The sequence below is a fragment of the Psittacula echo genome (genome assembly GCF_963264785.1).
Source record: "Psittacula echo genome assembly, chromosome: 6".
NCBI lineage: Eukaryota > Metazoa > Chordata > Aves > Psittaciformes > Psittacidae > Psittacula > Psittacula echo.
Window position 1 is genome coordinate 25,167,868 of NC_137743.1, and position 26,353 is coordinate 25,194,220.

Genomic DNA, 26,353 nt, shown 5'->3' on the forward strand with positions numbered 1-26,353 from the left:
TTTGATTCTCCCCCTTTCACTCCGCCTTTTTGCTGCTTCCCCCTCTCCCCCTTTTTGTATTTTTTTCCTTAAGGCCGGGGGAGGGAGGAGAGCGCAGCCACGTTACACCCCTCCCTTCCTGCAAATCCCCGCTTGCACTGCAAACAATCTGCCTTCCCCATTGCATCCGAGTGAGATAGCAACAGCAACATCATCACGGCAAGCCGGATGGGAGAGCGGAGAGGAGGCTGCTGCTGAGGGAGAAAGGCACACACGCACACACCAGCTCGGTGTTGCCAAAGCGGTGGGAGCCGCACGAAAAATAAGCCATGCTGCCCTGTGTGTCTGGCGCATTGTGCTCCATCCGAGCCTTTTAGGAGGAAGAAGAGAATTATCTGCTCTGATTTTTCCCCCCCGACAACGAGAGTGCGACAGACTTGAAATGGTTGAATGTCAATGCCTGTGAGAGAGAACAACAGTCAGAGGAGGAGGAGGACAGAAGGGGAGGAAAATGAAGGTGGGGACGGTGGTGGAGAGAAAGAAGGAGCCTCGTCCAATGCATCAAAAGGAGGTCCCTGCAGTTGCTGATAGAGCCCTGGCCGCCTTGCCATCCACAATGGTCTGTACAAGCTGCCAATGCGTTTGATGACGTTCCTGTTTTGTGAAGGGAGGAAAGGAAACGTGACCATGTAAGATCCACGTTTCCCCGGTCAATTACATGCGAAGAATAGATCCGATTTCGACGGGATTTTTTTTTTGGTCCAGGATGGTAACACCTTAGGGAATAATACAGCCGCCTTCCCTCACCAATTTTGCTCTGATTTTTTTTTTTTTTTTTTGTGTGGTCCGTACAGCTGCTGGAATAGAGAAGGTCAGAATATATAAATATATATAAAATATATATGATATATTATATATATTATATATATAAATATATTTATCTCAGTACGTCTGGGATTAAGCTCATTGAATGCTAATTATTTCTTTCAGGACTTTTAATATTTGCAATGAGATCTTTTAAAGGCAACGGTAAAATCTGAAGCCACCTGGGAGTACAGTGTTGGAAACGTAGGGTGTTTTCCCATAAACAATGTGAAGGTCTTTTTTTTTTTTTTTTTTCTCTAAGAGGCAATTTTGATAATAACAACAGCTACCAATTTTGCATTTTGATAGCCAGACCGGCTGCTATTTTGTCTGGGTGCACACCGGGTCTCGTGTGATCGGGTTTTATTTTTTAATTGAAAAGAAAAAAAGAAAAAGATATATATATAAAATAGAAGAAAAGGAAAAATTACTTGAGATGCCAAATACTGTCTAGAGAACCATATTCTTCCTCCTCCCCACACCCACCGGAGAAGACGTGGACCCTTCTTTTTTACAGGCTTAGGAGTTGGGAAGAGCTGATCGGGGGCTTTCTCCCGAGCCCGCCGCCCGCGCCGCGGACCCGCGGGCGTGGGAGATTCATTTCCTCCTCCTACTGATTTCTAAACAAACTTGTGGAAGGGGGAAAGGATCCCTCCGGAACGCAGAGCCGGGGAGGGGGGGGGCTGGTGGTTTGGAATATTTTGTTTATTTTGGGGGATTTTTGTAATTGTCATCCTCGCCGGACTACCGCGGGCTGCCGGGGCATTCACCCCTCGTCCTCGGCCCCTGCTTGTGTCGTTTCCCCGCTGGCCAGCGCTCCCCCCGCCGGCACTGAGGCCGCAGCGGAGCCCCCCCGGCCGCGGGGCGCCCGGCTCCTGCCTTGTTCTTTCCCGCCCCGTCCCCGCCTGCCAAGGAAAGGCACATGTTAATACCACCCGGCGCGGTCATTTTCTGTTACTGCTGCTGCGGGCTCCTCCGTCCGAGACAGATGTTGCGAAACCAAGGCCTCCTCAAGTGCCGCTGCCGCATGCTCTTCAATGACCTGAAGGTCTTCCTGCTGCGGAGACCCCCCGCGCCGCCGCCGCCCTCCCCGCCGCCGCCGCTCCCCATGCTCGGCGGCGCAGAGGCGGCGGCGGGCGGCCCGGCGGGGGCCGCACCGCTCGTGGGGCGCGGGCTCGGCTGGCGGGCGGCGGGCGGCGGCGGCGGCGGAGCGGGCAGCCCGGCCGCCGAGGAGTGGGGCAGCCCCGCCGGGGAGCCGCCCGCCTCCTTGCCCAGCAGCACCTCCTCGGATGACTTCGGCAAGAGCAAGGCCGAGGACCGCTACTCGCTGGGCAGCAGCGTCGACAGCGGCATCCGCACCCCGCTCTGCAGGATCTGCTTCCAGGGGCCCGAGCAGGTGAGCCCGCTGGGGGCGGGGGATAACGGAGGAGCAGCGATGCTCTGGCCTGCGGGAACCGGGGCCTGCTGCTCGCAGGGAACAGGACCTCAAAACCCAGAGGGCATCTTGGCCTCTGCCCAGGGCCTGGGCTGCAGGATTTTGTGCCTTGGTAGTGTTTCCCAGGGAAATGTGGGGTGGAGGCTGGCTCCATCCCTCTCTGCTGCCCGGCAGCCTTGCCCCAGGCACCCATGCCTGGCCTCAGAGCCCTGCAGCCCTGGCATGGACAGGACTCGTGGACTCCTTTATGGGGCATGTGTATGTTGTCTAGGGGGCTTTTTGTCAGCTCCGGGGTACCCAGTTGCAATGAATGCAGAAGTGATGCAAAAGATGTATTTAATGTGCTGTTCGCTTTTAAAAATACAACTTCAGTCGGTATAAACACGTGGCAGGAGGCAGCCCCACTTCATCAGTGGTTCCCAGGGGATGGCTAGTAGAAGCTCTGCAGGTTTACCTCTGCTCCTGTGCTCCCAGTTGCACTAGCTGGAGAAAGAAGGCTGCTGGTTGCATTTGGATCTGCTGAAGCTGCAGCCTTGAGATGCTTTTTGGTACAAACTGAGGTTAGGTTAGTGAAGTTTCCCTCCACCACACAGGAGAATGAACCAAATGCAACCTCACTAGAACTAAGGTGCTACCCTGGGGTGTCATTCTCCCTGCTTATGACAATTCAAAACAGTTCATGTATTTTCAGTCTGGCAACTTCCTTACAGTGGTATACACAGCAATATTTGTACCCAACGTGACATAGCTGCAGGTGGCAAGGAAGGCTGCAGACCTCTGCTTGTGAGATCAAGGCCGAATATGCGATAAGCTTTATTTCTCAGGATAGCCTTGTTACCTGTGATAAGGGATCCTTGCATGAGAAGGTGTTGAGAGGTTTGACTTGACTGATACCCATTTCCATTTTAGGCACAGATCCTGGCATGTAAGGCAATACATTGAAATCTTGAGCAAAACAGGTTTTGCCCCATGTCTTCTTTCCCCTTCATAGACCTGTGTGGTCTATGAAAGAAAGCCAGTGCTAATCTGAGAGTGGCCACGCTCTAGCACACATCCTGCCTGTCCCAAGGCTGGTCACATCTATAATGCAGTGGTTGTGCCTTCCCTTGTGTTGATCTGAGGATGCTGGTGATCGGGGCTGGGAGGTGGGGAATGGGCTTCCATTCTTCTTTGGGAGAAGTGGGGCCTGCCACCAGCTCATCAGAATATCCACAGCCCTGCTGGATATGTCATACCAAGGATTCCATAGATCATAGCTCAGTGTTCAATGAACTGTAGCCTTCTCTAATGGTTTATGCAGCTGACTGATAGCTGTGAGACGTGGTTTTCACCATAGGCTTTCAGATGGGGAGGGGAAAGAGTTCTTTTTTGAAGATGCTGTATGCCTTCCTCACTTGAGTGTCTCCTTCCCATCTCTTCTAAAAGTTGGAAGCCATGCGACTTACTCCATAGGAATTTGCATTATTCCACATTTCTAGTACTCTTTGTTGGCTTGCCATTCTGCCTGTGTACACGAGACATAGTGCCTTCAAGATTGGCTTACATGTCTGAGCAAATAGTGTCTAAGCAGAATTAAAATAGAGGTAACTTGCTTCCTTGGAGAACATTAGTGCTTGAAAATAATTGGATGCTAATTCTCACACTGAAAACCTGTGTAGGTTGCATTGTAAAAGTGAGACTATTTGCTGACCATCTGCCAGCCTACCTGAGTGAGAAGCTGAGCAGACGTGACTGGCATCTAATTGCGTTTCACCAGGATTTCTCTTTTTTGCTTCTCACAGTTTCTGACCAGTATAATAAGACATTGACAGCTGGATTCTGCCACTTGTCCTTGAGCAGCACCTTGTTCCATAAATAATTTTTTCTTCACCAGCATGGCTTGAGGAGAATCTGAAACCCTTTTCCCTGCAGCAGCTGGGAAGTTCAAGTCGTTATGGAGGCACAACTCCTCATGGAGGCCCAAATTGTGGGATTTTAAAGCATATCTAGGTCCTGACACAGCTTCCTAGAAGTATGGCTCAGAGTAACTGAGAGCTGCATCAGTTCAGCTGATGTCAAAACCTGCAGTTTGGTTTCTTTGGCCCTTACATCAATAAAACTCCAACAGGGCTAAATCCCAAATTCCTTGCTCCCTTTTACTATGATGGTTATTACTGGTTTAGCCTTTATTTCCCGTTCATTTTCCAACTCAACAGCTGAGCAAAGACTCTTCATGGTTTGGACCCTCACAACTATAAAAGTCATAGATGCACATATTCCACCCCTGCCAAGATCATCATAAGAATTTATCCACTTGGAAAGAAAATATAATTGCTAGTTCTTTACTCTGCAGATTAATAACAATGACAGATATAAACAGTGTTTTATTTACCTGTCAAAAACATCTGAAACTGATGCAGCTGTGGGCAAATTTGTGAGGCTGCATCACAGTATGAAGAACAAAAGCCTTCATTATGAATTGACTGTTAGGCACTTTAAGCTTATTTACCCAGATAAAATGACAGTGAGCTTCCAAAAGATGTTTTAATCCTGTTTTGATTTAAAAAGAAAATAATAAAAATACAACAGCCAAAGAGGTTTCTTACTAATCTGGCTTTGCAAGCAGGTTTTATTTAATATCTAATGCAAAACAAAATCGGCAGGGATTTTCACTTTAAATTTATGATTGCCCAACATGCATGATACTTCAGGCTACTGAATTGCTTATATCTTAAGCTCCTCATGTTTGTTTGTGGCTCTTCTGGGTAAGCTGATTCATATAAAAATGTGCTGAGGACTGTAGGAAGGAGTAAAGCTCATTATTGTGAAACTCTTCTGATACTTGCATGTTACTCAAGAGAAGCCAGGGATCCAGATGAGAAAGAATGGGTCTGATGACCAGGTGATCACAGCATTTGGGCTCCTGGTTTGAGGGCATGAAAAGCAAGCCTTGCTCAGGTCTGGCAGTTAAAAAAGGCAGCTGCTTTTATTGAAAATGAGAGTTTAACATCAAGAAAGCTGATGGGCTGAACTCTGCTGTTGGTAATGGCATTGCCTTTCAGGGGCTTTTTTGGCATTTTCAAAGGTTTTGCTTGAACATCCTGCACCATTGTGTCAGCTAATTCTGAGATCCTGGATTGAATGGCAAAGCTCTGAAGAGGAAATGAGAAAGATAGATGCTGGAGTATTTGCTTCTGTTTTAGTAAATGCTCAGTGTTTGCAGAATTTTGTCTGCATTCCTGGATCTCTGACAGTGTTCTGCAGGAGAAAGAAACTCAGGCGAGCTCTGCTCTCACAAGTGTTTCACGGTATTTGGTATGGTTCCAGGTTGAAAGCAAGTCATGGAGAGTAGCAGGAAAAGACATGGGTGAAAAGCCTCTTCACATCAGTGGATAAACTGTTTGCCTGTGTCACAGGGCGTTAGCAGTACTATGGAGTTTAGGATCTTAAAGATGGTACTAGCTGTGCAGAAATTAAATAGAAAAGCATTCTTAAATGAAACTGAGTTCATTTGGAAATCAGTGTGTCTCAAGGACTGCTTGTTAGGTTGTCAGTTAGAGGGTGTGCACATCTTTTCTTACCTGTCAGTTTCTGTCTGTGTTCCTCTATTTCTCTGTTCTGGGAAAAAATGCTGTAAAGATGGAGATTTGAAAAGTCAGTGCAGGTAGGACTGATTGGCTAAGGAGGTTCAGAGAGAACAGACCAATATGGTCGCCTCCAGAAGGAGAGCTTGCAGTAAGGAGACTGTAGCAACTCAGACAGAGACCCTGCCCCAAACCATGGCTGTTCAGGTCTCTGGCTGCAGGGAGTGCCAGAGCCTGCTGCTGCCGAGGGAGGGAGGCCAACATTCCACCTGTGTGAGGTGTGAGCAGGTAGAAGATCTGCTTAGATTGGTGGCAGAACTTAAGGAGGAGGTCGAGACGCTGAGGACCATCAGGGAGTGTGACAGGGAGATGGACTGGTGGAGTAACTCCCTAGCATGTCAGCAGGAACGGTTCCAGGGAGATACCTCCCAAAAGGGGATGGACCCCCTGCCCTCTCAGACAGAGGGGGATGATCCGAGACAGCCCCTGCTCTGTAGCTGTCGCGCAGAGGTAAGGGACCAAAAAGACGATGAGGGCTGGAAGTGAGTTCCAGTTCGGAACCGTGGGTAACCTTCCTCCCTTCCTGCCCTGCTTCCCCAGGTGCCCCTCAGTAATAGGTTTGAGGCCCTGGATCTTGATGGAGAGGTAAGTGAGGATGTGGTGCAAGGTCAGACTACAAGGTCACATAGGAAAAGGCGGTCGACTTCGCACCTCAAGACTGCCTCTGATAAGAAAGAAAGAAAAATCATTGTTGTAGGCGATTCTCTTCTGAGAGGAACAGAGGGTTCAACAGAGAGTTGACCCTCATCATAGGGAAGTGTGTAGTCTGCCTGGAGCCCGGATCAGGGATATCACCAGGGCGCTCCCCAGCCTGGTGCACCCGACAGACTACTACCCGCTGCTGGTCTTCCAGAGAGGTGGGGGGGAAGCTGCTTCCCGCAGTCTGAGGGGGATGAAGAAAGACTACAGGGCCTTGGGGCGGATGGTGAAAGAGTCGGGGGCTCAAGTGATCTTCTCCTCACTTCTTCCATCTTCCGGTGATGATGTGGGACTGAATGGGAACATTCAGTCCGTAAACAATTGGCTACAAGACTGGTGCTTTAGGCAGGGCTTTGGGTTCTTTGATAACAGCTGGTTTTATAAGGCTCCAGACCGGACAATGGCACGTGGGAAAGGTTTAACTCACAGAGGCAAAAGGATGCTGGGGCATGAATTAGCGGGGCTCATTTGGAGAGCTTTAAACTAGATTCGAAGGGGGATGGGGTTGTAACTGGGCTTGCCCCAGTGGGGCAGCACTCTAGAACTGATGAAGAATGGGAGGCCTCCTATAATCCTAGGGTGAAATCGGTGAGCTCAGCTCGCTCCTTGAAATGCCTGTACACCAATGCGTGCAGCATGGGAAATAAGCAGGAGGAGTTGGAGACCTGTGTTAAGTCAGGAGATTATGATCTGGCGGCAATTACAGAGACGTGGTGGGACAGCTCGCATGACTGGAATATACTCATGGAGGGCTATGTCCTTTTCAGGAAAGACAGGCCAGCCAGGCGGGGTGGTGGGGTTGCTCTTTATGTGCGAGAGCAGCTGCAATGTACTGAGTTATGTCCAGGAACAGGGGATGAGCGAGTTGAGAGTCTGTGGGTGAGAATTAAGGGGCAGGCTGGCAGGGGCGATACTGTTGTGGGTGTCTGTTACAGGCCACCAGATCAGGGTGAGGAAGTTGACGAGGCCTTCTACAGGCAGCTGAGAGCGGCCTCACAGTCACAGGACGTGGTCGTCGTGGGGGATTTTAATTTCCCTGGTGTTTGCTGGAAGGACTACTCAGCAACCCAGCCACAGTCCAGGAGGTTCCTCCAGTGTATGGATGATAACTTCCTCATCCAAATGGTGGATCAGCCAACCAGGAGAGGAGCGCTGCTGGATCTCATCCTCACTAACAAGGAGGGTCTGGTCGAAGCAGTAAAGGTTGAGGGCTGCCTTGGTTGCAGCGACCACGAGATGGTGGAATTCAGGATCTTGTGTGGTAGGACCAGTACAATAGCAAGTAGAATTGCAACCCTGGACTTTAGCAGGGCAAACTTTGGCCTTTTCAAACAATTGCTAGGGGAAGTCCCATGGGCAAGGCTGCTTGAAGGTAAAGGGGCCCAAGATAGTTGGTTGACATTCAAGAATTGCTTATTCCAAGCTCAAGAGCAGAGCATCCCGACACGTAGGAAGTCAAGGAAGAGGGCCAGGAGACCTGCGTGGCTAAATAAGGAACTGCTGGGTATGCTCAAGTGGAAGAGGAGAGTTTATAGGTCATGGAAGGAGGGGCTGGCCACTCGGGAGGAATATAAGGCTGCTGCTAGAGGATGTAGGAAGGCAGCTAGGATGGCTAAGGCCTCCTTAGAATTAAATCTGGCCAGAGGGGTCAAGGACAACAGAAAGAGCTTTTTCAAATACATAGCTGATAAAACTAACACCAGAGGCAAGGTTGGCCCACTGGTGAACGGGATGGGTGCCCTGGTGACAGAAGATACTGAGATGGCAGAGTTATTGAATGCCTTCTTTGTCTCTGTCTACTCTGCCGGAGGCAGTCCTGAAGAGCCCTGTACCCCTGAGACCTCAGATGAAGTCAGGTCACTGGAGCGGTTTGCCTTAGTCCATGAGGAATGGGTTAGGGACCAGTTGAGCAATCTGGACATCCATAAATCCATGGGTCCAGATGGGATGCACCCGCGGGTGCTGAGGGAACTGGCGGAAGTCATTGCTAGACCACTCTCCATCATCTTTACCAAGTCTTGGGAAACAGGAGAGGTGCCTGAGGACTGGAGGAAAGCAAATGTCACTCCAGTCTTCAAAAAGGGCAAGAAGGAGGACCCGGGTAACTATAGACCGGTCAGCCTCACCTCCATCCCTGGGAAAGTGATGGAACACCTTATCCTTGATGCCATCTTAAGGCATGTCAAGGATAAGAGGGTTATGAGGGGCAGACAACATGGCTTTACCAAGGGGAAGTCATGCTTGACCAACCTCCTAGCCTTTTATGAGGAAATACCACGGTGGATGGATGATGGCAGAGCGGTGGATGTGGTCTACCTTGACTTCAGCAAAGCATTTGACACAGTCTCCCACAGCATCCTCATAGCTAAATTGAGGAAGTGTGGCCTGGATGATCAGGTAGTGAGGTGGACTGCGAACTGGCTGAAGGACAGAAGCCAGAGAGTTGTAGTCTATGGGGCGGAGTCCAGTTGGAGGCCTGTATCTAGTGGAGTGCCTCAAGGGTCAGTATTGGGACCAGTATTATTTAATATATTCATCAACGATTTAGATGAGGGAATTGAGTGTACTGTCAGCAAGTTTGCTGATGACACTAAGCTGAGAGGAGTGGCTGACACGCCAGAAGGCTGTGCTGCCATCCAGCGAGACCTGGACAGGCTGGAGAGTTGGGCAGGGAGAAACTTGATGAAATATAACAAGGGAAAGTGTAGAGTCCTGCATCTGGGCAGGAACAACCCCAGGTTCCAATATAGGTTGGGGAACGACCTGTTAGAGAGTAGTGTAGGGGAGAGGGACCTGGGGGTCCTAGTGGATGGCAGGATGACCATGAGCCAACACTGTGCCCTTGTGGCCAAGAAGGCCAATGGCATCCTGGGGTGTATTAGAAGGGGGGTGGTCAGTAGGTCGAGAGAGGTCCTCCTTCCCCTCTGCTCTGCCCTGGTGAGACCGCATCTGGAATATTGTGTCCAGTTCTGGGCCCCTCAGTTCAAGAAGGACAGGGACCTGCTGGAGAGAGTCCAGCGCAGGGCAACTAAGATGATGAAGGGAGTGGAGCATCTCCCTTATGAGGAAAGGCTGAGGGAGCTGGGTCTCTATAGTTTGGAGAAGAGGAGACTGCGGGGTGACCTTATTAGTGTATATAAATATATAAAGGGGGAGTGTCATGAGGATGGAGCCAGGCTCTTCTCAATGGCTAACAATGATAAGACAAGGGGTAATGGGTACAAACTGGAACACAAGAGGTTCCACTTAAACTTGAGAAGAAACTTCTTCTCAGTGAGGGTGACGGAACACTGGAACAGGCTGCCCAGGGAGGTTGTGGAGTCTCCTTCTCTGGAGACATTCAAAACCCGCCTGGACACATTCCTGTGTAACCTTATCTAGGTGTTCCTGCTCTGGCAGGGGGATTGGACTAGATGATCTTTTGAGGTCCCTTCCAATCTCTAACATACTGTGATACTGTGAGACTGTGAGACTGTGAAGTGTTTTGTCTGCAGGCTGCTAGTTTGGACCTGGCTTGGCATTCAATGGAAATGTTTGCAAATAGACTATTCTTCCCATCAAAGTCCCCTCCAGACTTTAAGAACACCAGCTCATTAATACAAAAACATGAAAACCTTCAAGAAAATTGGAAGGGAAGACAACTTATGTTGGATACTGGGACATACATTTCCATGTGATATGTAATGAGGCTATGGACATTAGCATGACAAAGAACTAAACTTAAGTCTAATGAAGGATTGCAAAGCCATGTGGTTACTAAGAGTATCTAGAGTAATTGCAATTAATGATAACACTTCTGAAAGTAAAATTTATGCTTTAGGTCTGAAGCCAATCTAGAGATGATGGTAACACTGAAGAGGAGAGCCCTGGGACTATCGTCTATTGCCCGATCTCACCAGGCCCTTGTGCGTGGCCAGTAGGACCCAACTCTCAAAATACCTGTTTGGACTTCATGCCTGTGCAAATGTAATGTCCTCAGCATGTAGACACCTGCTATGCTCAGGACTTCTCTAGAGCTAAGGTGACGCTGAATTACTCCGTCTGGATTAACACATAGTTCTTGGGGTCCCTGTGTAGGATTACTGAATGGTTAGTACCATCAGATGGTTGGTCATTAGCATGTGTTGCTTGAAATAACTAGTGAGAATCTCAGCCCTGTTGCTGTTACAAATACAGACACAGGCAAAAGCCATCATTAGCTTCCTGCCTGGTGGTGTCTGCAGAGAAGGCATGAACTAAACCAGGAAATACTGCCACTCTACAGACTGATCTCTCAGCAGCACAGAGGAGTGGATAAAGTCTCTGGGATTCTTGATTTCTGATTTACAACATTGTAAGATTGAGGAGAATCAGGTATCTCTTTACTGGAGTGAGGCAAAGAGGAAAAGAGGTAGTCTGTGACGGAATTCAGGGCCTGAGCATGATAATGATTGAGCGGAAGAAGAAACAACTGTGCAACCAGCATCACAAGCATGTTCAAAGCCAGGGATACTCAAGAAGGGGGATGCTGGTGTTTGCTGGGGTCTGTCCAAACTGCCTAGACCATCAGGACACTGTTTTCAAATGTGTTGAATCACATAAGGATGCTGCAGGCTTCTCATCCATGTCCTTTTCATAGGTATGTTTCCACAGGATTCATTTACTTAGTGTTGAAAGAAGAATCATTCATTGGAAAGCAGCCAGTCCTGCTAAAACTGAACACGAGAGATGCCAGGATGCAGCCCCTTAGATTTCAGTCAGTAGGTCGTAATTTATGTCGAAAAGGAAGATACTTTGTGTGACATTCAGTCCACCCCTCTGCTTTCCCGTCTTTGAATTTTAACACCTCTACAGCTAACTGTCCCATTTCACCTGTCCCAGGATCAAATCTGTACTGTGCAGGAAGAACATTTTTGGCTTTGGCAAAACCTTTGCTTGAGCCATCAACTGAATGGAGCCCAGGATGTAATCTATTTTAGATTTAGACTCTGTTGCCACAGAGTTGATTGGCAAAGCTCCCATTAACTTCAACAGCAAAAGGGTAGGCATCCAGTAGCAGGGACTTGACCCCTGTATTTCAGTAATGTTGTGCACACAGTGGGATTTCTATGAATAATAGTGAGGGCCACTAATCCCGTTGACTTTTAATTGCTCCAGGAGACAGGGCTTTTACCTTTTGTGCCTGCTGAAACTCTGATGCCTGACCCATTTATTTCAGTGCCACTAGATAGCCTGAGGAGCAGTTTTTCTTTTCTTTCACTTTTCCCCATATAAAAGGCTTCATGAAGGAACTTGTCTGTGTTTGTGTCACTGTTTCCTAAATATACATTTCAGGCTATGATTAACAGTAGCTGATGTCAGTTAGTGACAGAACAAGCAATGCAAAAGCATGTAGCTCCATTGTTTGCATCTGTAGAGTCACTGTTTTTTCCACAAAGGCAACACTTGCTCCTGGAAGGGCTCTGTTCGTACAAAACTGCATTGCATTCAGGTTGTCTTTCAAGTAAAATTTGTTCTCAGCGAGGGCCTCCTCTGTGTCAGCCTTTTGCTCACATTGGTACTTTTCCATTCAAGGTTAGACTAGTCCAGAAGTTAGGAACGTGGTTGTTCCAAAAATCTGTGATGCTGTGTGTCTGCACATCACTCCTATGCCTGGAGTAAGATAGCAAAATAGACTATAGTTGTTATTGATCCATGCCTGTGGCCACCACATCCCTTTTATTAGCTGATTGGTAAAGGAATAAAGCCAGGTGATGGTGTTAGATGTTAATGTTCATCAGCCCTTCTCTAAACCTACTGGCCCATTTCAGCTAGATTTGGCAGAGAATGCAGATCTGAAAGGAATTAAATTCCTGAAAGTTCCATGAAAACTGGCTGGATGAAAAAGAGGAAAGCTAAAAACATCATATTGCGGGAGAGATTATAGCATTGGCCATAAAACACACTAGGTAAAGTCTATGCAGGACAGACCTTCAGCAAGAGCAACAGCTCTAACAGGAATGTGTATCCCATTAGACAAAAAAAGAAACCCAACATGATGTGGTTTCCATGGGAAACCAGACTCAAATAATACTCACAGAATAGCTTGTTACCTTTTTATCTTTCTCCTTTTCCTTTGTTAATTAGGGTTACTTGCCTAAAATGTATTGCTTGTTGCTGAAGACATCCTTAGCTTTGGAAGCCATCTTTCCACAACTGACCTGTTATCCTTTTCTGATTCATCACTAGTTACAGTAGAACAGATTTCATTGTTGGATGTGGAGAATGATGAGTGATGGCTTTCTTCTGGTGAGGAAAATAACAGCAAGACCTGGAAACCTATATAGATAATAAATAGGCTGTCCCTATGCCCCTTTGTGAAAAGTGATAAGACAAAATGTTGGTGGGCAGATTGGTTCTAATGGCAGGGCCCGGATCTTGAAATCCTCACACATCTTTTCTTCTGTCATATAATTTTCTTTGCATCCTTTGGTGGTTTTCTCTTTTCTTTCTTCTTCTTGGCCAAAGTCAATTGACACATCAGCTGTGGTTCCACTCATCCTATCTGACTCTATTCTGCACAGGTTGTCCTATGGTCTATGTACCTTCTTGTCCAAGCATCCTCTGTTTGGAGCATGAACAATGTTGGCATCACTCACAACAGTTACAAAGGTTTAACCTGCTTCCCTGGGTGAGAGTGAGGGAAGGGATAATACAGATGGGGGAATGGTAAGCAAAAATATGGTTTACATGTTGTTTTATTCTTTCTACGTGTGATGGAGAAACCAGGATGTGCTTGGGGACAACTGTGTAAACTCCATGAATGAAAAGGTTAGTTCAGTCTTGAATGATTCCTGAGAAAGTTTTGTCTCCTCTGTAGAAGAACTTTGTAGGGAACTTCCATTGTGGTTGGAGAATAGGACTGTCAGCCATCCGTTTTACCATGGACTTACAGATCTTTTAGATAGCCAGCTCTATGTACAAGACAACTTTGCAGAACATGAGAGAGAAAATTAACTTGATATTCCACCAGTTTAGGACACCAAAGACTGGTCCTGTCTTTGTGGTGTCCCATTGTGCCATGTTGCTCTAAGCAGAAGTTTACCAAGGGTTGCTTGATTCACAGCATTTATGTTTTAGGTAAGGCCATGAGGTCACCTTTTCCGTGCAAAAAGGTTGTGTCATTAGCTAAGAGGTCCAAGTAAGAAGCATCTTTAAAGTTTGTAGTGCATTGAGCATTTGGAGGGGTTTGTCCTCACTGGATGCAGACAGTTCCGTAGCTGTAGCCTCTGTGAAGTTGTTCCCTGATACTACCATCATAACCTCCGGTACTATGTGGGTTTAGCTTCTGTTACTTAATCCATGCACTGATCATGCCCAAGCACTAGGCGATGCCCAGATCTCTAAAGATCAATTAGTTCACCCATCCAGAATCCTGACAGAGGCTGATCTAACCAGTTCTCAAGGGTGATCATGGTTGGAGACTACATCTTTCCTGCTGCAACCCATGTCTTCTTGCCCTGCCCATCAGGAAGAAAGCAGATTATTTTTACTGTTTTCTTTTTTTCCAAGCAGTAATTTATAAGGTATTATCCAGTAGTTACATATGAATACAGTGAAAATTCGTCCTTTGAGGACTTCACAAATTCAAGTGACAACTGAAGCCGTAACACTGCTTGTTATTCTCTACACCAAACAATCCAAATTCTACCTTTGCTCTTATGACATGATTCTAGACCTTTAATAATCCTTGGTATTATCCTCTGGACTCTCACCAAACAGTCCATATTTTGCTTTAAATGCATTGTCTAAAGTTGGAAACTGTTCTCAAGCTATGTCTTTCTCAGTGCTGAGCAGTACAGAAAGGTTTTGAATCCTGTTTAATAGATAACAGATGTCATCCATTTCAAGGCTATGTTTGCCCTATTTATTTATTAATTTATTAATGTATTTATTTATTTATTTATCTATTTATGGTTCAGCAGATTATTGATTGTTACTCAACTCATGATCCTGTATAATCTTTATGTCCTTCAGTTCTGCTTCTGGGCCAGTTCTCCACCCTGGCAGTATGCATTTGGCATTACTGCCTTGGTGGAAGACCTATACTTGGCCCTGCTGAACTGCATCCTTTTTTATCCAGTCCTCTCCTCCACAATAGCTACCCCTTCCACGTGGGCCTGCAGATGCAGTAGGCATTAACTCTATTGAACCTTCCATGTCATTAATGACTTGAGCTTGTCTGCCTTGAATCCTGAGGAGAGTTGGGAGGAAAAGGCTGGAAGAGCAGCTGTGCTTTTCTTTAAGGATCCCTTGGCTGCCAGAGATGAGACTTAGGACTGGGGCTGGTCTTGTCACTGCTCTGTTATAACCACGTGCAGGAGGAGAGAATGGATCCTCATTACTTCAGTTCATGTGTCTGTTCTCTGCCCCCAATTAAAGCTACTCTCATCAAGATGGAATATGACCTTTCCTGACAGATGCAGACCTCCAGCCAGCAACAGGAAAGTTGCTCCCACCACCCATTTCTCTCCTGCTTCTCTAATCACTTTATCATTGATGGAGTGGCTCACATTTCCTCCACAATCCCCTAACAGTGTCCGACAAAGCTCCTTTCTCCTTTTCCTTCCTGTCTTTCTTCAGCTCATCCACATCCTCCATAATGTCATCCCTTATGGCTGGCTCTGCAGTCTTGATTTGCTTCAGTCCAACCACAGGTCTCCTTCTGTCTCCCAGACATCTGTTATTGGATGCTCTGGCATTAGCTCAGATTTCTTTTATCCAGCATTTTCTTCCATGTCCATCCTTTTTCTGCCTCTTTCTTGTGCTAGCACTGTCACACGGGGCATTAACCCTACCCTCAGCTTGAGCTTGTTTGCTCTCACTTTCCATCTGTGTATTCGTGTTGTGCCCAGATCTTTGTTTTCTTTCTTTTGGGTTGCACAGATATTTGCTTGGATGCTCATTTCTTGTCTTCATGTCTGTGATCCCTTCTTCTACACCTTACCAGCAGAGACATTGTGCTGCTTCAGATGAGTCAAAACCAAGGTACAGAGATCACTTCTTTTACTGGTATTTTGGTGGAAGAAGTGTTTTTTCTGAGAACTTCCATGTGCACCGCTGCTCCCATCAGTGTTCCCTGTCCTTACCCAGGTAGGTCCTGTGGTGCTTTTTACTCCAATTCCCAGTCTCTGGGAGAGAAAAAGAAGAAGGCTCAGTGGATGGATCTGATGAAGACATAACATACAGCACTGGCACACAGGAATCCTGTGGACACTTCACCCACATCACATCAGCACCTGCCTTTGCAATTTCATGCAAGTGCTGAACTAAATCTCAAAGGATGGCTTGTACTTTCTGCAAGTATAGGGCCATGAACTAAAGCTGCCCCTCCAAGCACCCCAGCACTTTCAGTTGTGTCAGGTCGTCTTCTCAGCCTGTCTGGTATCTTGCATGACCTTGCCTTGATTGATGAATGAAGCACTTTTCCTTTCCTTTTCTACTTGTTAAGCACACTAGGACCTGTCAGGATTAAAGGTGCTGGAGAAGTACAAGCCGATTATTATCCCGTTCCAAGTGATATTAAAAGAACATTAAGACGGATCAGATGAACATTCAAGAAAAGTAGGTAATAATAAAATACTATATCAGAGAGAAATAGCAGTTAAGTAATTAAAGAGAGGGTTTGCACAAGAGGCAGAAGTAAAGTTATGGATGCTTCTGGCCTCTAGACCATTCCTTATTTTAATACTGTGGTAACCTTTAGAGGATGTCGCTATGTCAAGCATTGCACCACAAAGTGAAACAAAGGCTTTTCTTGCCCTAAAGAGTTCACATTTTAGGACATAAACCCCCAACATTACCTTAACACTGCAGAGAGGTGAATTTTTACAACATTTAGGGCCAGAGGGGGTTATTGGGCTAGTCTAGTCTGAACCTTGCTGTAATAGTGGTGAAATAAATTCCCTCAATCAAATTGCTGCTTGAAGGGTAATAGCTGTGCAAGGACTGGAGAAGAAATACCCCATCTTGATTTTAAAACAATGGAAATTGTTGCAATGCCCAAGGAGAAAAATCTGGGGAAACATAGAACTGAAACTGTCTTTGGATATGAACTTTTGTGTTTTCTGTCACGGAAAGGGCTGTGTACTCTATTCATCCTTAGTAACCAGCTTCAGAAACTCTTGGGCTGGCTGGCAGAGAAGATTTACTTCATAGAAAAAGTTATGAGTTTGAAGACAGTTTTATTCCACATCAAATTAAAAGCAAGAAACGTGCAACCTGGGAAAACACGCATGGAATTCAGTTAGTTAGGAAAAACCAGTTCATGGCCTCCTCTGACATATGACAGCAGAAATGCTGTCACCTACATTTAACCCACATTTGGAAAATTTTCTTCATAGACAGGATGGCTACATCATTTCTAAGAAAAACATTTCCACAGCCCCATAGCCTGCAGTGAGGAGTTCTACTTAAATCCAGCTTCTGCTAAGCTGCCAACTGCCATTGTTATTCTTTTTCCCAGTACTTATGGATTTATTTCTTGCCCTTCTTGTCCTGTGAAAATCTGCAGGGGATCCCCTGGCCTTCCCATCCTGCAGTTATTCAGGAGATTTCTTCTCCTTTTTTTTTTTTTCTTAGTGTTGCCAAACAAGATCTTCATCTCTTTGCAGATGTGCTCAGGCATGTGATGCAAATGTCTGGTGAAGGTGACTATTCTGAGTGTTATAGCTCAGGTCAAACAAAATCACACAACCCCAGAATAATTTAGGATGCAGGGACCTCTGGAGTTCATCTTGTCCAACCCCCCTACTCAAGCAGATCTAGTCAGATCAGGTTGCTCTGGGCCTTGTCCATCTGGAGTACTGTGTCCACTTCTGGGCTTCTCAGTACAAGAAAAACAAGGAGCTACTGGAGAAGGTTCACTAGAGACCTACAGGGATGATCAGGGTCTGGAGCATTTCTCTTATGAGGAGAGATTGTGGGAGCTGGGTCTGTTTACTGTAGGAAAGAGAAGACTGAGAGGGGATCTCATTAATGAATATAAGTATCTCAAAGGCAGGTGCCACGAGGTTGGTGCTACACTGTTTTCAGTGGTGCCCAGCAACAGAACAAGGAGCAGTGGCCAGAAACTAAAACACAAGAAGTTTCACCTCAACATGAGGAAGAACTTCCTTACATTGAGGGTGGCAGAGCACTGGGACAGATTGCCCAGGGGGGTTGTGGATTCTCCCTCTCTGGAGACATTCAAAACCCACCTGGATGCATTCCTGTGTAATCTGCTCTAGGTGGCCCTGCCTTGGCAAAGGGGTTAGATTAGATGATATCCAGAGGTCCCTTCCAAATCTAGTCAAATATTTTATCCCCTTCGTGGTGATTTATTTTTTTTTTCTGATTTCTAGTCAGAATTTCTTGTATTCCAAATTGTGTCTGTTGCTTCTTGTCTTATAACCATGCACCTTTGAGAATAGTCTGGTGTTCTTTGCTGTACTTTTCCACGAAGTGGCTAAAGACAGTAGTAAGATCTCTGCTTAGCTTTTACAGTGATTTTAGGAGGAGCTGTGCAAAAGATAGGATTAAACGTCTGCTCTGGCTCCCTAGGGTGGATTTAGACAGGGGCTGAGATTTTTGTTATGGTAGTCAGATAAATACCAAGAGAAAATAGCTGCCAAGCCATAGACTGAAGAAAGAACAAGCATCGCTAATAATAGCACAAGCTCAGATATTTCTGTTTGTCATAGCTAAGACACTTCTTGTTCCAATAATCACTAAACCTCCAAGAGGTGATACTATTTCAAATCAGAGTCTTACAGAAATACTGGTTGTAGAAGAGCTTGATTGAACAAGAACTGTTTCTGTTTAAATGGAACAGAAGGAGAAGCAGAAAGAGATCTGTAACTAAGGTTATCAACTTTGCAAAAGCAGATTTTGAAAAATTAGGAATCTAAAAAAATTTGGAATATAGCAGAAATTTATTTTACGTTGTCTTATGACTAACAAATCAGCCATTAGTCTCTTTATTACAAACAAAAGCATTCTGTTACAACTGCTGCTTTCTGGAAGCTCACAGTCATTCTCCCTGTTATGGGTTATTTTTGCTTTCTGTCTTCAATTAATTTGTTTGGAAAGCTGTTCAAAACCGGTCCCAGGTTTTTTAATAAAAATGAAGAATGTTCTTTTCTCTCTTTTCTCTCTTTCTAGCTTGCTTCCCTAAGCATCAGTACTTATCCATGTAAATCCTATTTACAAGTCCACAAGATACACTCTGACATTTAAACTTGTTGGCCAAATTCAGCGAACTTTGATAAAGAAAGGCTGCAGAATTCCTAAGCTCTTATGAGTTGTATGAAAATATGTAGCCAAGTGGGGCATACCCTCACTTTGGGTTTGTGATGTCATGGAGGGGAACTGTCATAAGAGGTCCACCAGTACTAGACATGAAAAGAAGGTACAATTCAGGGGGCACCTCGACTTTGGCTCCATTGCTCTGAGAATGTCTGTTTTTGCTGTTGTGTTTGTTCTCCACTCTTGAGCCCAGCAAGTTTGAATGCAGAACTAGGGTATTTCAGAAAAACATGCATTTAGAAAAACCAAGGAACCATGTAGTAAAAGTTTTAGAGTCTTCTCCACTGGTCACAGTCCTGGATCTGTTATTTCAGTTGCTCTCTCTCAAGAGTGCTTCACAACAGGGCAGTTACCCTTAGCCAAATGATGGTGTCTGCCCTTCAGGCAGCGCAGGCCATGGAGGAGGTTGGTGTAGACCTACTTACAATGGCCTGAAAGCCTGAAGCAGCATCTTTGGTAGTTTGTTGATGGCAGAACCTCTTCCCCAAGCCTGCAGAACCCCATGCATCACTCAATTGCTATAGCAAACTCAGCTGGAGTGGAGAGGTGATCAGAGGAATGACTGTAGACCAGTGAAACGAGCATGAATTGTGGGGAGAATATCAGAAGTAATTCTCTGCAACTTAACGAGGGGAGGAGCTTTGATCAGAGGCAACCAAAGTGTGTCTGTCAGTGGGAAAGCAAAATGGGACTCTTCAGCAGTTGTTATTGTCATGGTAAGCCAAGAAAGGTGCAGAAATGGCTACAGGCTTATGGATTGCCACAGAGCAGTTTGAGAGGCTCCTTACGAGAGATTGTTTGCGAACACAACGCATAAAATGTGTGTGTAACTGAGAGCTCTGTGTGTGTTTGGGAGGATGAGAAACATATGGGGCAAATGTTGCAATGTCCTCTGAAGCTGGCAGGAGGTTTGCTACCATAGCATGGCTCTGTTTTCTGTTTGGGTTCAATCCAGTTATTTTTCCCTGTAATGGATGTGAGGAGACCACTGAAATTGTGTTTCTCCGATGAAACAGAAGGTTCAGGGGGATGATCTTGGGAGAGAAGCAGCTAGAAAACATGTGTTCTGCTTCTTTGATCAGCACATAGTTCTGTTGGACGTGATGGAGCATCACTCATTCATTCCTGCAGACAATCCCTGCCTGCCACCGAAAGAGCCCAGTGATGTTCATCTGCTGCTTGCTTCTTTGCATCACTCACATTTCTGCTTTTCACCACTTGTGTGTCTCTTTCCACCGGATTTATAACTTCATCCCTTTCCAGATGATGTCTTTCCAATGCAGGAATGTAACTTTGTCTTTTCCCAACAGATAATCATAGAATCATAGAATAGTTAGGGTTGGAGAGGACCTTAAGATCATCTAGTTCCAACCCCCCTGCCATGGGCAGGGGCACCACACACTAAACCATGTCACCCAAGGCTCTGTCCAACGTGGCTTTGAACACCACCAGGGATGGAGCATTCACAACTTCCTTGGGCAACCCATTCCAGTGCCTCACCACCCTCACAGTAAAGAACTTCCTCCTTATATCCAATCTAAACTTCCTCTGTTTAAGTGTTAACCCGTTACCCCTTGTCCTGTCACTACAGTCCCTAATGAATAGTCCCTCCCCAGCATCCTTATAGGCCCCCTTCAGATACTGGAAGGCTGCTATGAGGTCTCCACGCAGCCTTCTCTTCTCCAGGCTGAACAGCCACAATTTTCTCAGCCTATCTTCATATGGGAGGTGCTCCAGTCCCCTGATCATCCTCGTGGCCCTCCTCTGGACTTGTTCCAACAGTTCCATGTCCTTTTTATGTTGAGGACACCAGAACTGCACACAATACTGCAAGTGAGGTCTCACGAGAGCAGAGTAGAGGGGCAGGATCAGCTCCCTTGACCTGCTGGTCACGCTCCTCTTGATGCAGCCCAGGATACGGTTGCTTTCTGGGCTGCAAGCACACACTGCAGCCGGCTCATGTTCGTTTTCTCATCGACCAACACCCCCAAGTCCTTCTCTACAGGGCTGCTCTGAATCTCTTCTCTGCCCAACCTGTAGCTGTGCCTGGGATTGCTCTGACCCAGGTGTAGGACCTTGCACTTGGCATGGTTAAACTTCATAAGGCTGGCATCAGCCCACCTCACAAGGGTATCAAGGTCCCTCTGGATGGCATCCCTTCCCTCCAGCGTATCAACCAAACCACACAGCTTGGTGTCATCGGCAAACTTGCTGAGGGCGCACTCAATCCCACTGTCCATGTCACCGACAAAGATGTTGAACAAGACCGGTCCCAACACCGATTCCTGAGGGACACCACTCGTTACCGGTCTTCAGTTGGACATCGAGCCATTGACCACAACTCTTTGCATGCGGCCATCCAGCCAGTTCTTTATCCACCAAGTGGTCCACCCATCAAATTGATGTCTCTCCAATTTAGAGACAAGGATGTCATGTGGGACAGTGTCAAATGCTTTGCACAAGTCCAGGTGGATGACATCAACTGCTCTGCCCCTGTCCATCAGTTCCGTAGCCCCATCATAAAAGGCCACCAAATTGGTCAGGCAGGATTTCCCCTCAGTGAAGCCATGCTGGCTGTCACCAAGCACCTTGTTGTTTTTTATGTGCCTCAGCATGCCTTCCAGGAGAATCTGCTCCAAGATTTTGCCAGGCACAGAGGTGAGACTGACTGGTCTGTAATTCCCCGGGTCATCCATTTTCCCCTTCTTGAAAATGGGGGTTATATTTCCCTTCTTCCAGTCGTTGGGAACTTCACCTGACTGCCATGATTTTTCAAATACGATGAACATCTTAGATAATCTTCTACCCCTGAGTGCTGTGATTGGAGCAGCAATACCAGCCCTCCCTAGGCTACATGGGTGATTTCCACCTTCTCTAACTGCACCTTGAATGTTCCCAGTTTTTTAGCATGCTCTGCATTTTGGCCTGATTAGGCTATTTGTTCGGTTGTATTGCAGAGACAAGGAGTGGTGGTTAGGCACAAGAGAGTCTGTTCTCTCTGTATACTGTAAAATAAGGAGAAAATTTGCTCAGCTGGAAATGAAACAACCTAGAGTTCAAAACCCACTTCCACTGACAGCTGTTTTGCACTTTCATACACTTACCAGCCATCAGTACTGGCCAAGATCTTTACCCCTAGGTAAATGCCCCTAAAGCACTTAGCTTTTTGTATGCTGGAGATACTGATGAGTCAAAAAGAGGCTGTACAAACACATGGAGATTGGGAAACCGTCCAGTTCCCTGCCATTTATCCTGCCTTAATCACATCTGGAACAAATATGCACCTGCTGACTCACCTTTCTCAGACTGCACCGTGGTACTTGGTCTCTCAGATAAAACTCATGAGTCCTCCTGGTGGACACTGTTTGGTAACCCTCTGACACAGCTTTAGGTATAATGAAGGCTGCAGCATGAATAATAGCTCTTCCCATGATTTAGACCCTGTCAAGGAGTAGGGAGGAATTTTTGACAGATATCTATAAATGCATATGGTATAACTGCTGGGACATGGCTGCACTTATGTGACTGTCTTTAGTCTGTTTCCTTTTAAATCACCGTGTCTGTATTGCCTTGAGCTGGTTTTTTTCCCTCCTGAAAATGTGCACAGGAGCCTTGGAGGTAGGTGTCTTCAGTGTTCCACTCCTAGACTGAACACCCTCCAGCATTTTCATGAGATGGTTGGAGGACCATGGAGGTTGGGGACCTTGGCTTCCACTGACACATCTTCTGACCCCTCTGTCTTTGAAAGTTCAGCAGGATTTCCAGGCAACGGCCGGCCATCATCCACGGCCTCAGCATGTGCTAATTCCAGCACTCACTATTAGGCAGGGATTGGCTGTGCACATGTTTGTGGCAGCATGGTGGAAGGCAGATGCCACCTGGCTGAGCCAAATTGGATAGAGAAGCAGATTAAGTGGTCACTTGTGGGTCAGCTGTTCCTACAGAGGGCAACTTGGTGTCATGGTGCACATCTGGACTGTTGGGCAGATGCAGCAGAATTTCAGGCTGCTGCAAGGCATTTTCCTGAAAGTCTTTGCTGAGTTCAGTGCAGGGTTAGAGACACAACACACCAACCAAGAGCTTCTGCAGCCACAGACTTTCTGCATAGAAAGTGGTCCTTTGAAAGGTGACTACTCTTTGCTGTAACTGGTGCATTTGTACTCACAAATTAACACTGGCTGTTTTTCCCAGTAGCTTGTGCATGGCATGTCCAGTACAGCATGGTGATTTGCAGGGTATCATGACTGGGCTGAATCAGGAAGGTTTGTCTTGTTTTTTCAGTCTCCATACCAGTGCTCAGTGTCCACCCACTGAAAAAGCTGACCTGGTTGGTCAGCTATGAGGTTTACCAGCTCATGAAAGCAGGATGACCTGGAAAGATCCAAGATATGAGCATGTTTCAGAACTTAGGCTTGGTTTAGCCTTGAGCGCTTTCTGACCCTGGGATGTCAGGACTGTGACTGTGAAACAGTAGTGGGCCCTTGCTGGATAATAAATAGGTCCCAATCCAGCTGAAGGGCTGCTCACTGGCTCTAAAAGGACACACTTAGAGTAGCTCCCCCATGGTGACAACTTGAGTGGAGAAGGTTCCTCTTCCAGTTCAAGCAGATGAGCAGCGACCCAAGGATCTCTGCTTCTCCTCTGAGCTTTGTAAACACGCCATAATCCTGGGCATATCATTGAGGGGGACCACAGCTCTGGATTTCAGACACCTCAATGCGAGTGTCGCAACATAGGTGTCTGCATGTGGACTGGGGTCTAGGCAGTGAAAAATCAGGAGATAAGGAGCTTGACTCATGCCCACACAATGATTTCTTAGAGGAAAACATCTCGAGGTAGGTAATTGTGCCCCTAGTCAATACAGTCAGTGGAGCTGGAGGGCTAGACACCTACATTTGCTCAGCTGACTCATTCCTGGGGCTTCACTGTCAACATTGACTAGACCTCCATTGATTATATGGGAACACAGATACCCGGTGCACATAGTGCTGCTGCATCTAGATATAGTCTGGACCTGGATTCACCTGCAGTGATATGTGGTGGTGGCCCTTTCATGCCACTGTAAAGCAGGACTAGAAAGCTTCACGTCCTCCTAGGAAAGCTGTAAGGGATCCTTGCTCAGCTATAAAACACCTAAACAACTTCAAAGCTACATGCTCTGCAAATGCTGAGTGTTCGCATTATTGTAAGTAAACAGCAACTTGGAAATGCACACACAACATTGAAGAGTAGTAAACAGATGGGAAAAGTTACCAAGTAAGGCCATGCTGAAGCGGGGAGCAAAAATAAGTGTTAGAGACTGTATGACATTTTTATAGCAATACAGACGCAGCCAGGATTTGAAGCATATAGCAATGAAATGAGGTCAAGGAGGTGAGCTGCCTTTTCTTGGCCAAGTTCTTCTCCTGTTGGGCAGTCCCTTCTATGCTCAGACAGCAAGTGTTCCTCGTTGCTGGCCTAGCTGGGGGTTTTCAAGATAATCACAGCTCCAGTGGACAAAGCAGGAAGAGTGATATTGTTTGTGATGAGCTTCTGTGTGGGAGAAAAGAGATTTTAAACACAGCCTTGAAGTCACTGGGTTACACCAGCACTGGGCTGAGTTGAACTGACAACTACTAATTACTGAGAGAAAAATGACTCACTAAAACCCAATAAAAATTGTCTTACGTGTAATTAAAGTGGATGATTTACAGTCAAATAGAAAACTACAGTCTTGGCACAGGGGACATGCAGAATGTGATGGACAGCCTGCAGCCTCACGTATCTCTTACAGAAAGAGTGCAAAAGTTGTGCAAGATGTACTGTATTTTAATTAATCAAAGCCCAGAGAGGCTGTTCTGTAGACCTGGGCAGACACTGCATGAGGACACCATTCTCCTGGCAAGACACTGGAAGTCCAGTCTGATGCTGCTAACAGCAAAATTCCTCTGGCTTTTGAAGGGGTCACTGGTTTTCCTTTTCCAGTATCTGAAATTGCTGCTGGAAACTCCTCTGTGGGAAGGGGAGAGCATCATCAGGAAGGGTTTCCACAGAGAAATAGTGAGAGGGAGCAATTCTTGGGCACTGATGTGGTAAATGTGACAGGCAGTTCTGAAAATTCGTGTGTCTGTCAGAGACTTTAAAACTATTTCCTGTTGGTGTGATAAGAATGTATGAAATATTTTCCAGGGTTTACACAAGCACGGATTATGAGGAAAGCTCTTGTATTTTAAGGGATTACATAGTTTATTACAGTATATGCTACCCAAGTAGTACTGAGAACAGTTCTTGTGTGTATGTCTCTGGGCTACAAGGGAACAGTAAGCAAAAGGCAAATGGTGATTGGTGGTCTCAGGTGTAATTTGGATGAACAGGCATGGCTTTCCTTTTTCTGGCACCCAGAATGATCTTTTCACCTCCATAAAGCAACCCAAAGTCTGTCTGAAAACTGAGCTGATGTTTTGGGGGTAAATGGCTCCATTACGCATCTTGGGCATCAGAGCTCAGGGGATCTGTCTCTGGTTCCCAAACATTTTAACCTTGAGCAAAGTGTTCAGCAGACCTTGGGTCTGAATTTCAAGCTTCTGGGCCCACTCAGCAGAAGGAGGTGTCTGCTGAGGAGCAAGGCACATGGCACCATCAGTTTGATGTAATTTTTGTTTTTTAAGAAGTTAGCTTAGTTGGCCTTTGCATTACTGTTACCTTCCCATGCATATGTTGATAATTCCTTATTATTGGGTCATTTCTGGTTGTAAAACACTTTAAGTACAGTTCAACACCAGTGTGGGGCACAATCTTCCCTAGTGGTAGTGGCCTCCTGTTTGCCTCCCCTTCTCCTTTTCTCTCTCTCTTGGAATTGCTTGAATGTTCCCGTGAGCCTTTGCTTGGGTGGTTCACCCTGGACTCAAAATAGTAACAGCCTTAATTCAGGGGACTTCTCTAATCCTGGGGTCAGAGTGGGAGGCATGAGTGAGTGCTCTAAGCAGCAAGCACATTTATGCAGTGTTTCTGAGCAGCATCATTGAGGAAGGATGAGATTAGAAGGATATCACTGGCAAAATGACTAAGAGATTTATCTCATTCATAGGCTTGGCTTGTACTTAAGGAATTTACATTATTGGGATTTTTCAAAATCTGAGCTGGCTGAATCTATCCTTCTTTCAGCAGTATCACAGATACAGAAGGCTGCTTGTTTCCTTTCTAATTCATACCTTCCAGCACCAACACACCTCTCCCATTGCTTTATCTGTTGCTTTTCCACACTTCTTTTCAAATGCCAGGAGTACAAGAGCCTTCCCCAAGTCCCTAAGAGATTATCATAAGGCAATTCAGTGTCAAGATATTTTCCCAGGTATTCAGCCTGTTTTTTTCTTTTGCTTAATTAATTTATTCCTGAATTGCCTAGTTAATACTGTCTGGAAGGATTAAGAGGGATGCATCTCCCTCTGACGCTAACATGTCTGGGTATTTA

At 46.1% G+C, this 26,353-nt stretch overlaps 1 protein-coding gene across 1 annotated transcript in view; it reads left to right on the plus strand.

Annotated features, from left to right (window-relative positions):
• Positions 1-1,765: 1,765 nt before the first annotated feature.
• The window catches only part of MARCHF4 (membrane associated ring-CH-type finger 4), a gene marked incomplete at its 5' end in the record, with an annotated part of 104,857 nt that continues 80,269 nt past the window's right edge, over positions 1,766-26,353 (plus strand). Inside the window, one exon of the mRNA XM_080622174.1 lies at positions 1,766-2,239. Within this exon, the coding sequence (XP_080478300.1) occupies positions 1,766-2,239 (474 nt within the window). The remainder of the gene's footprint in view (positions 2,240-26,353) is intronic.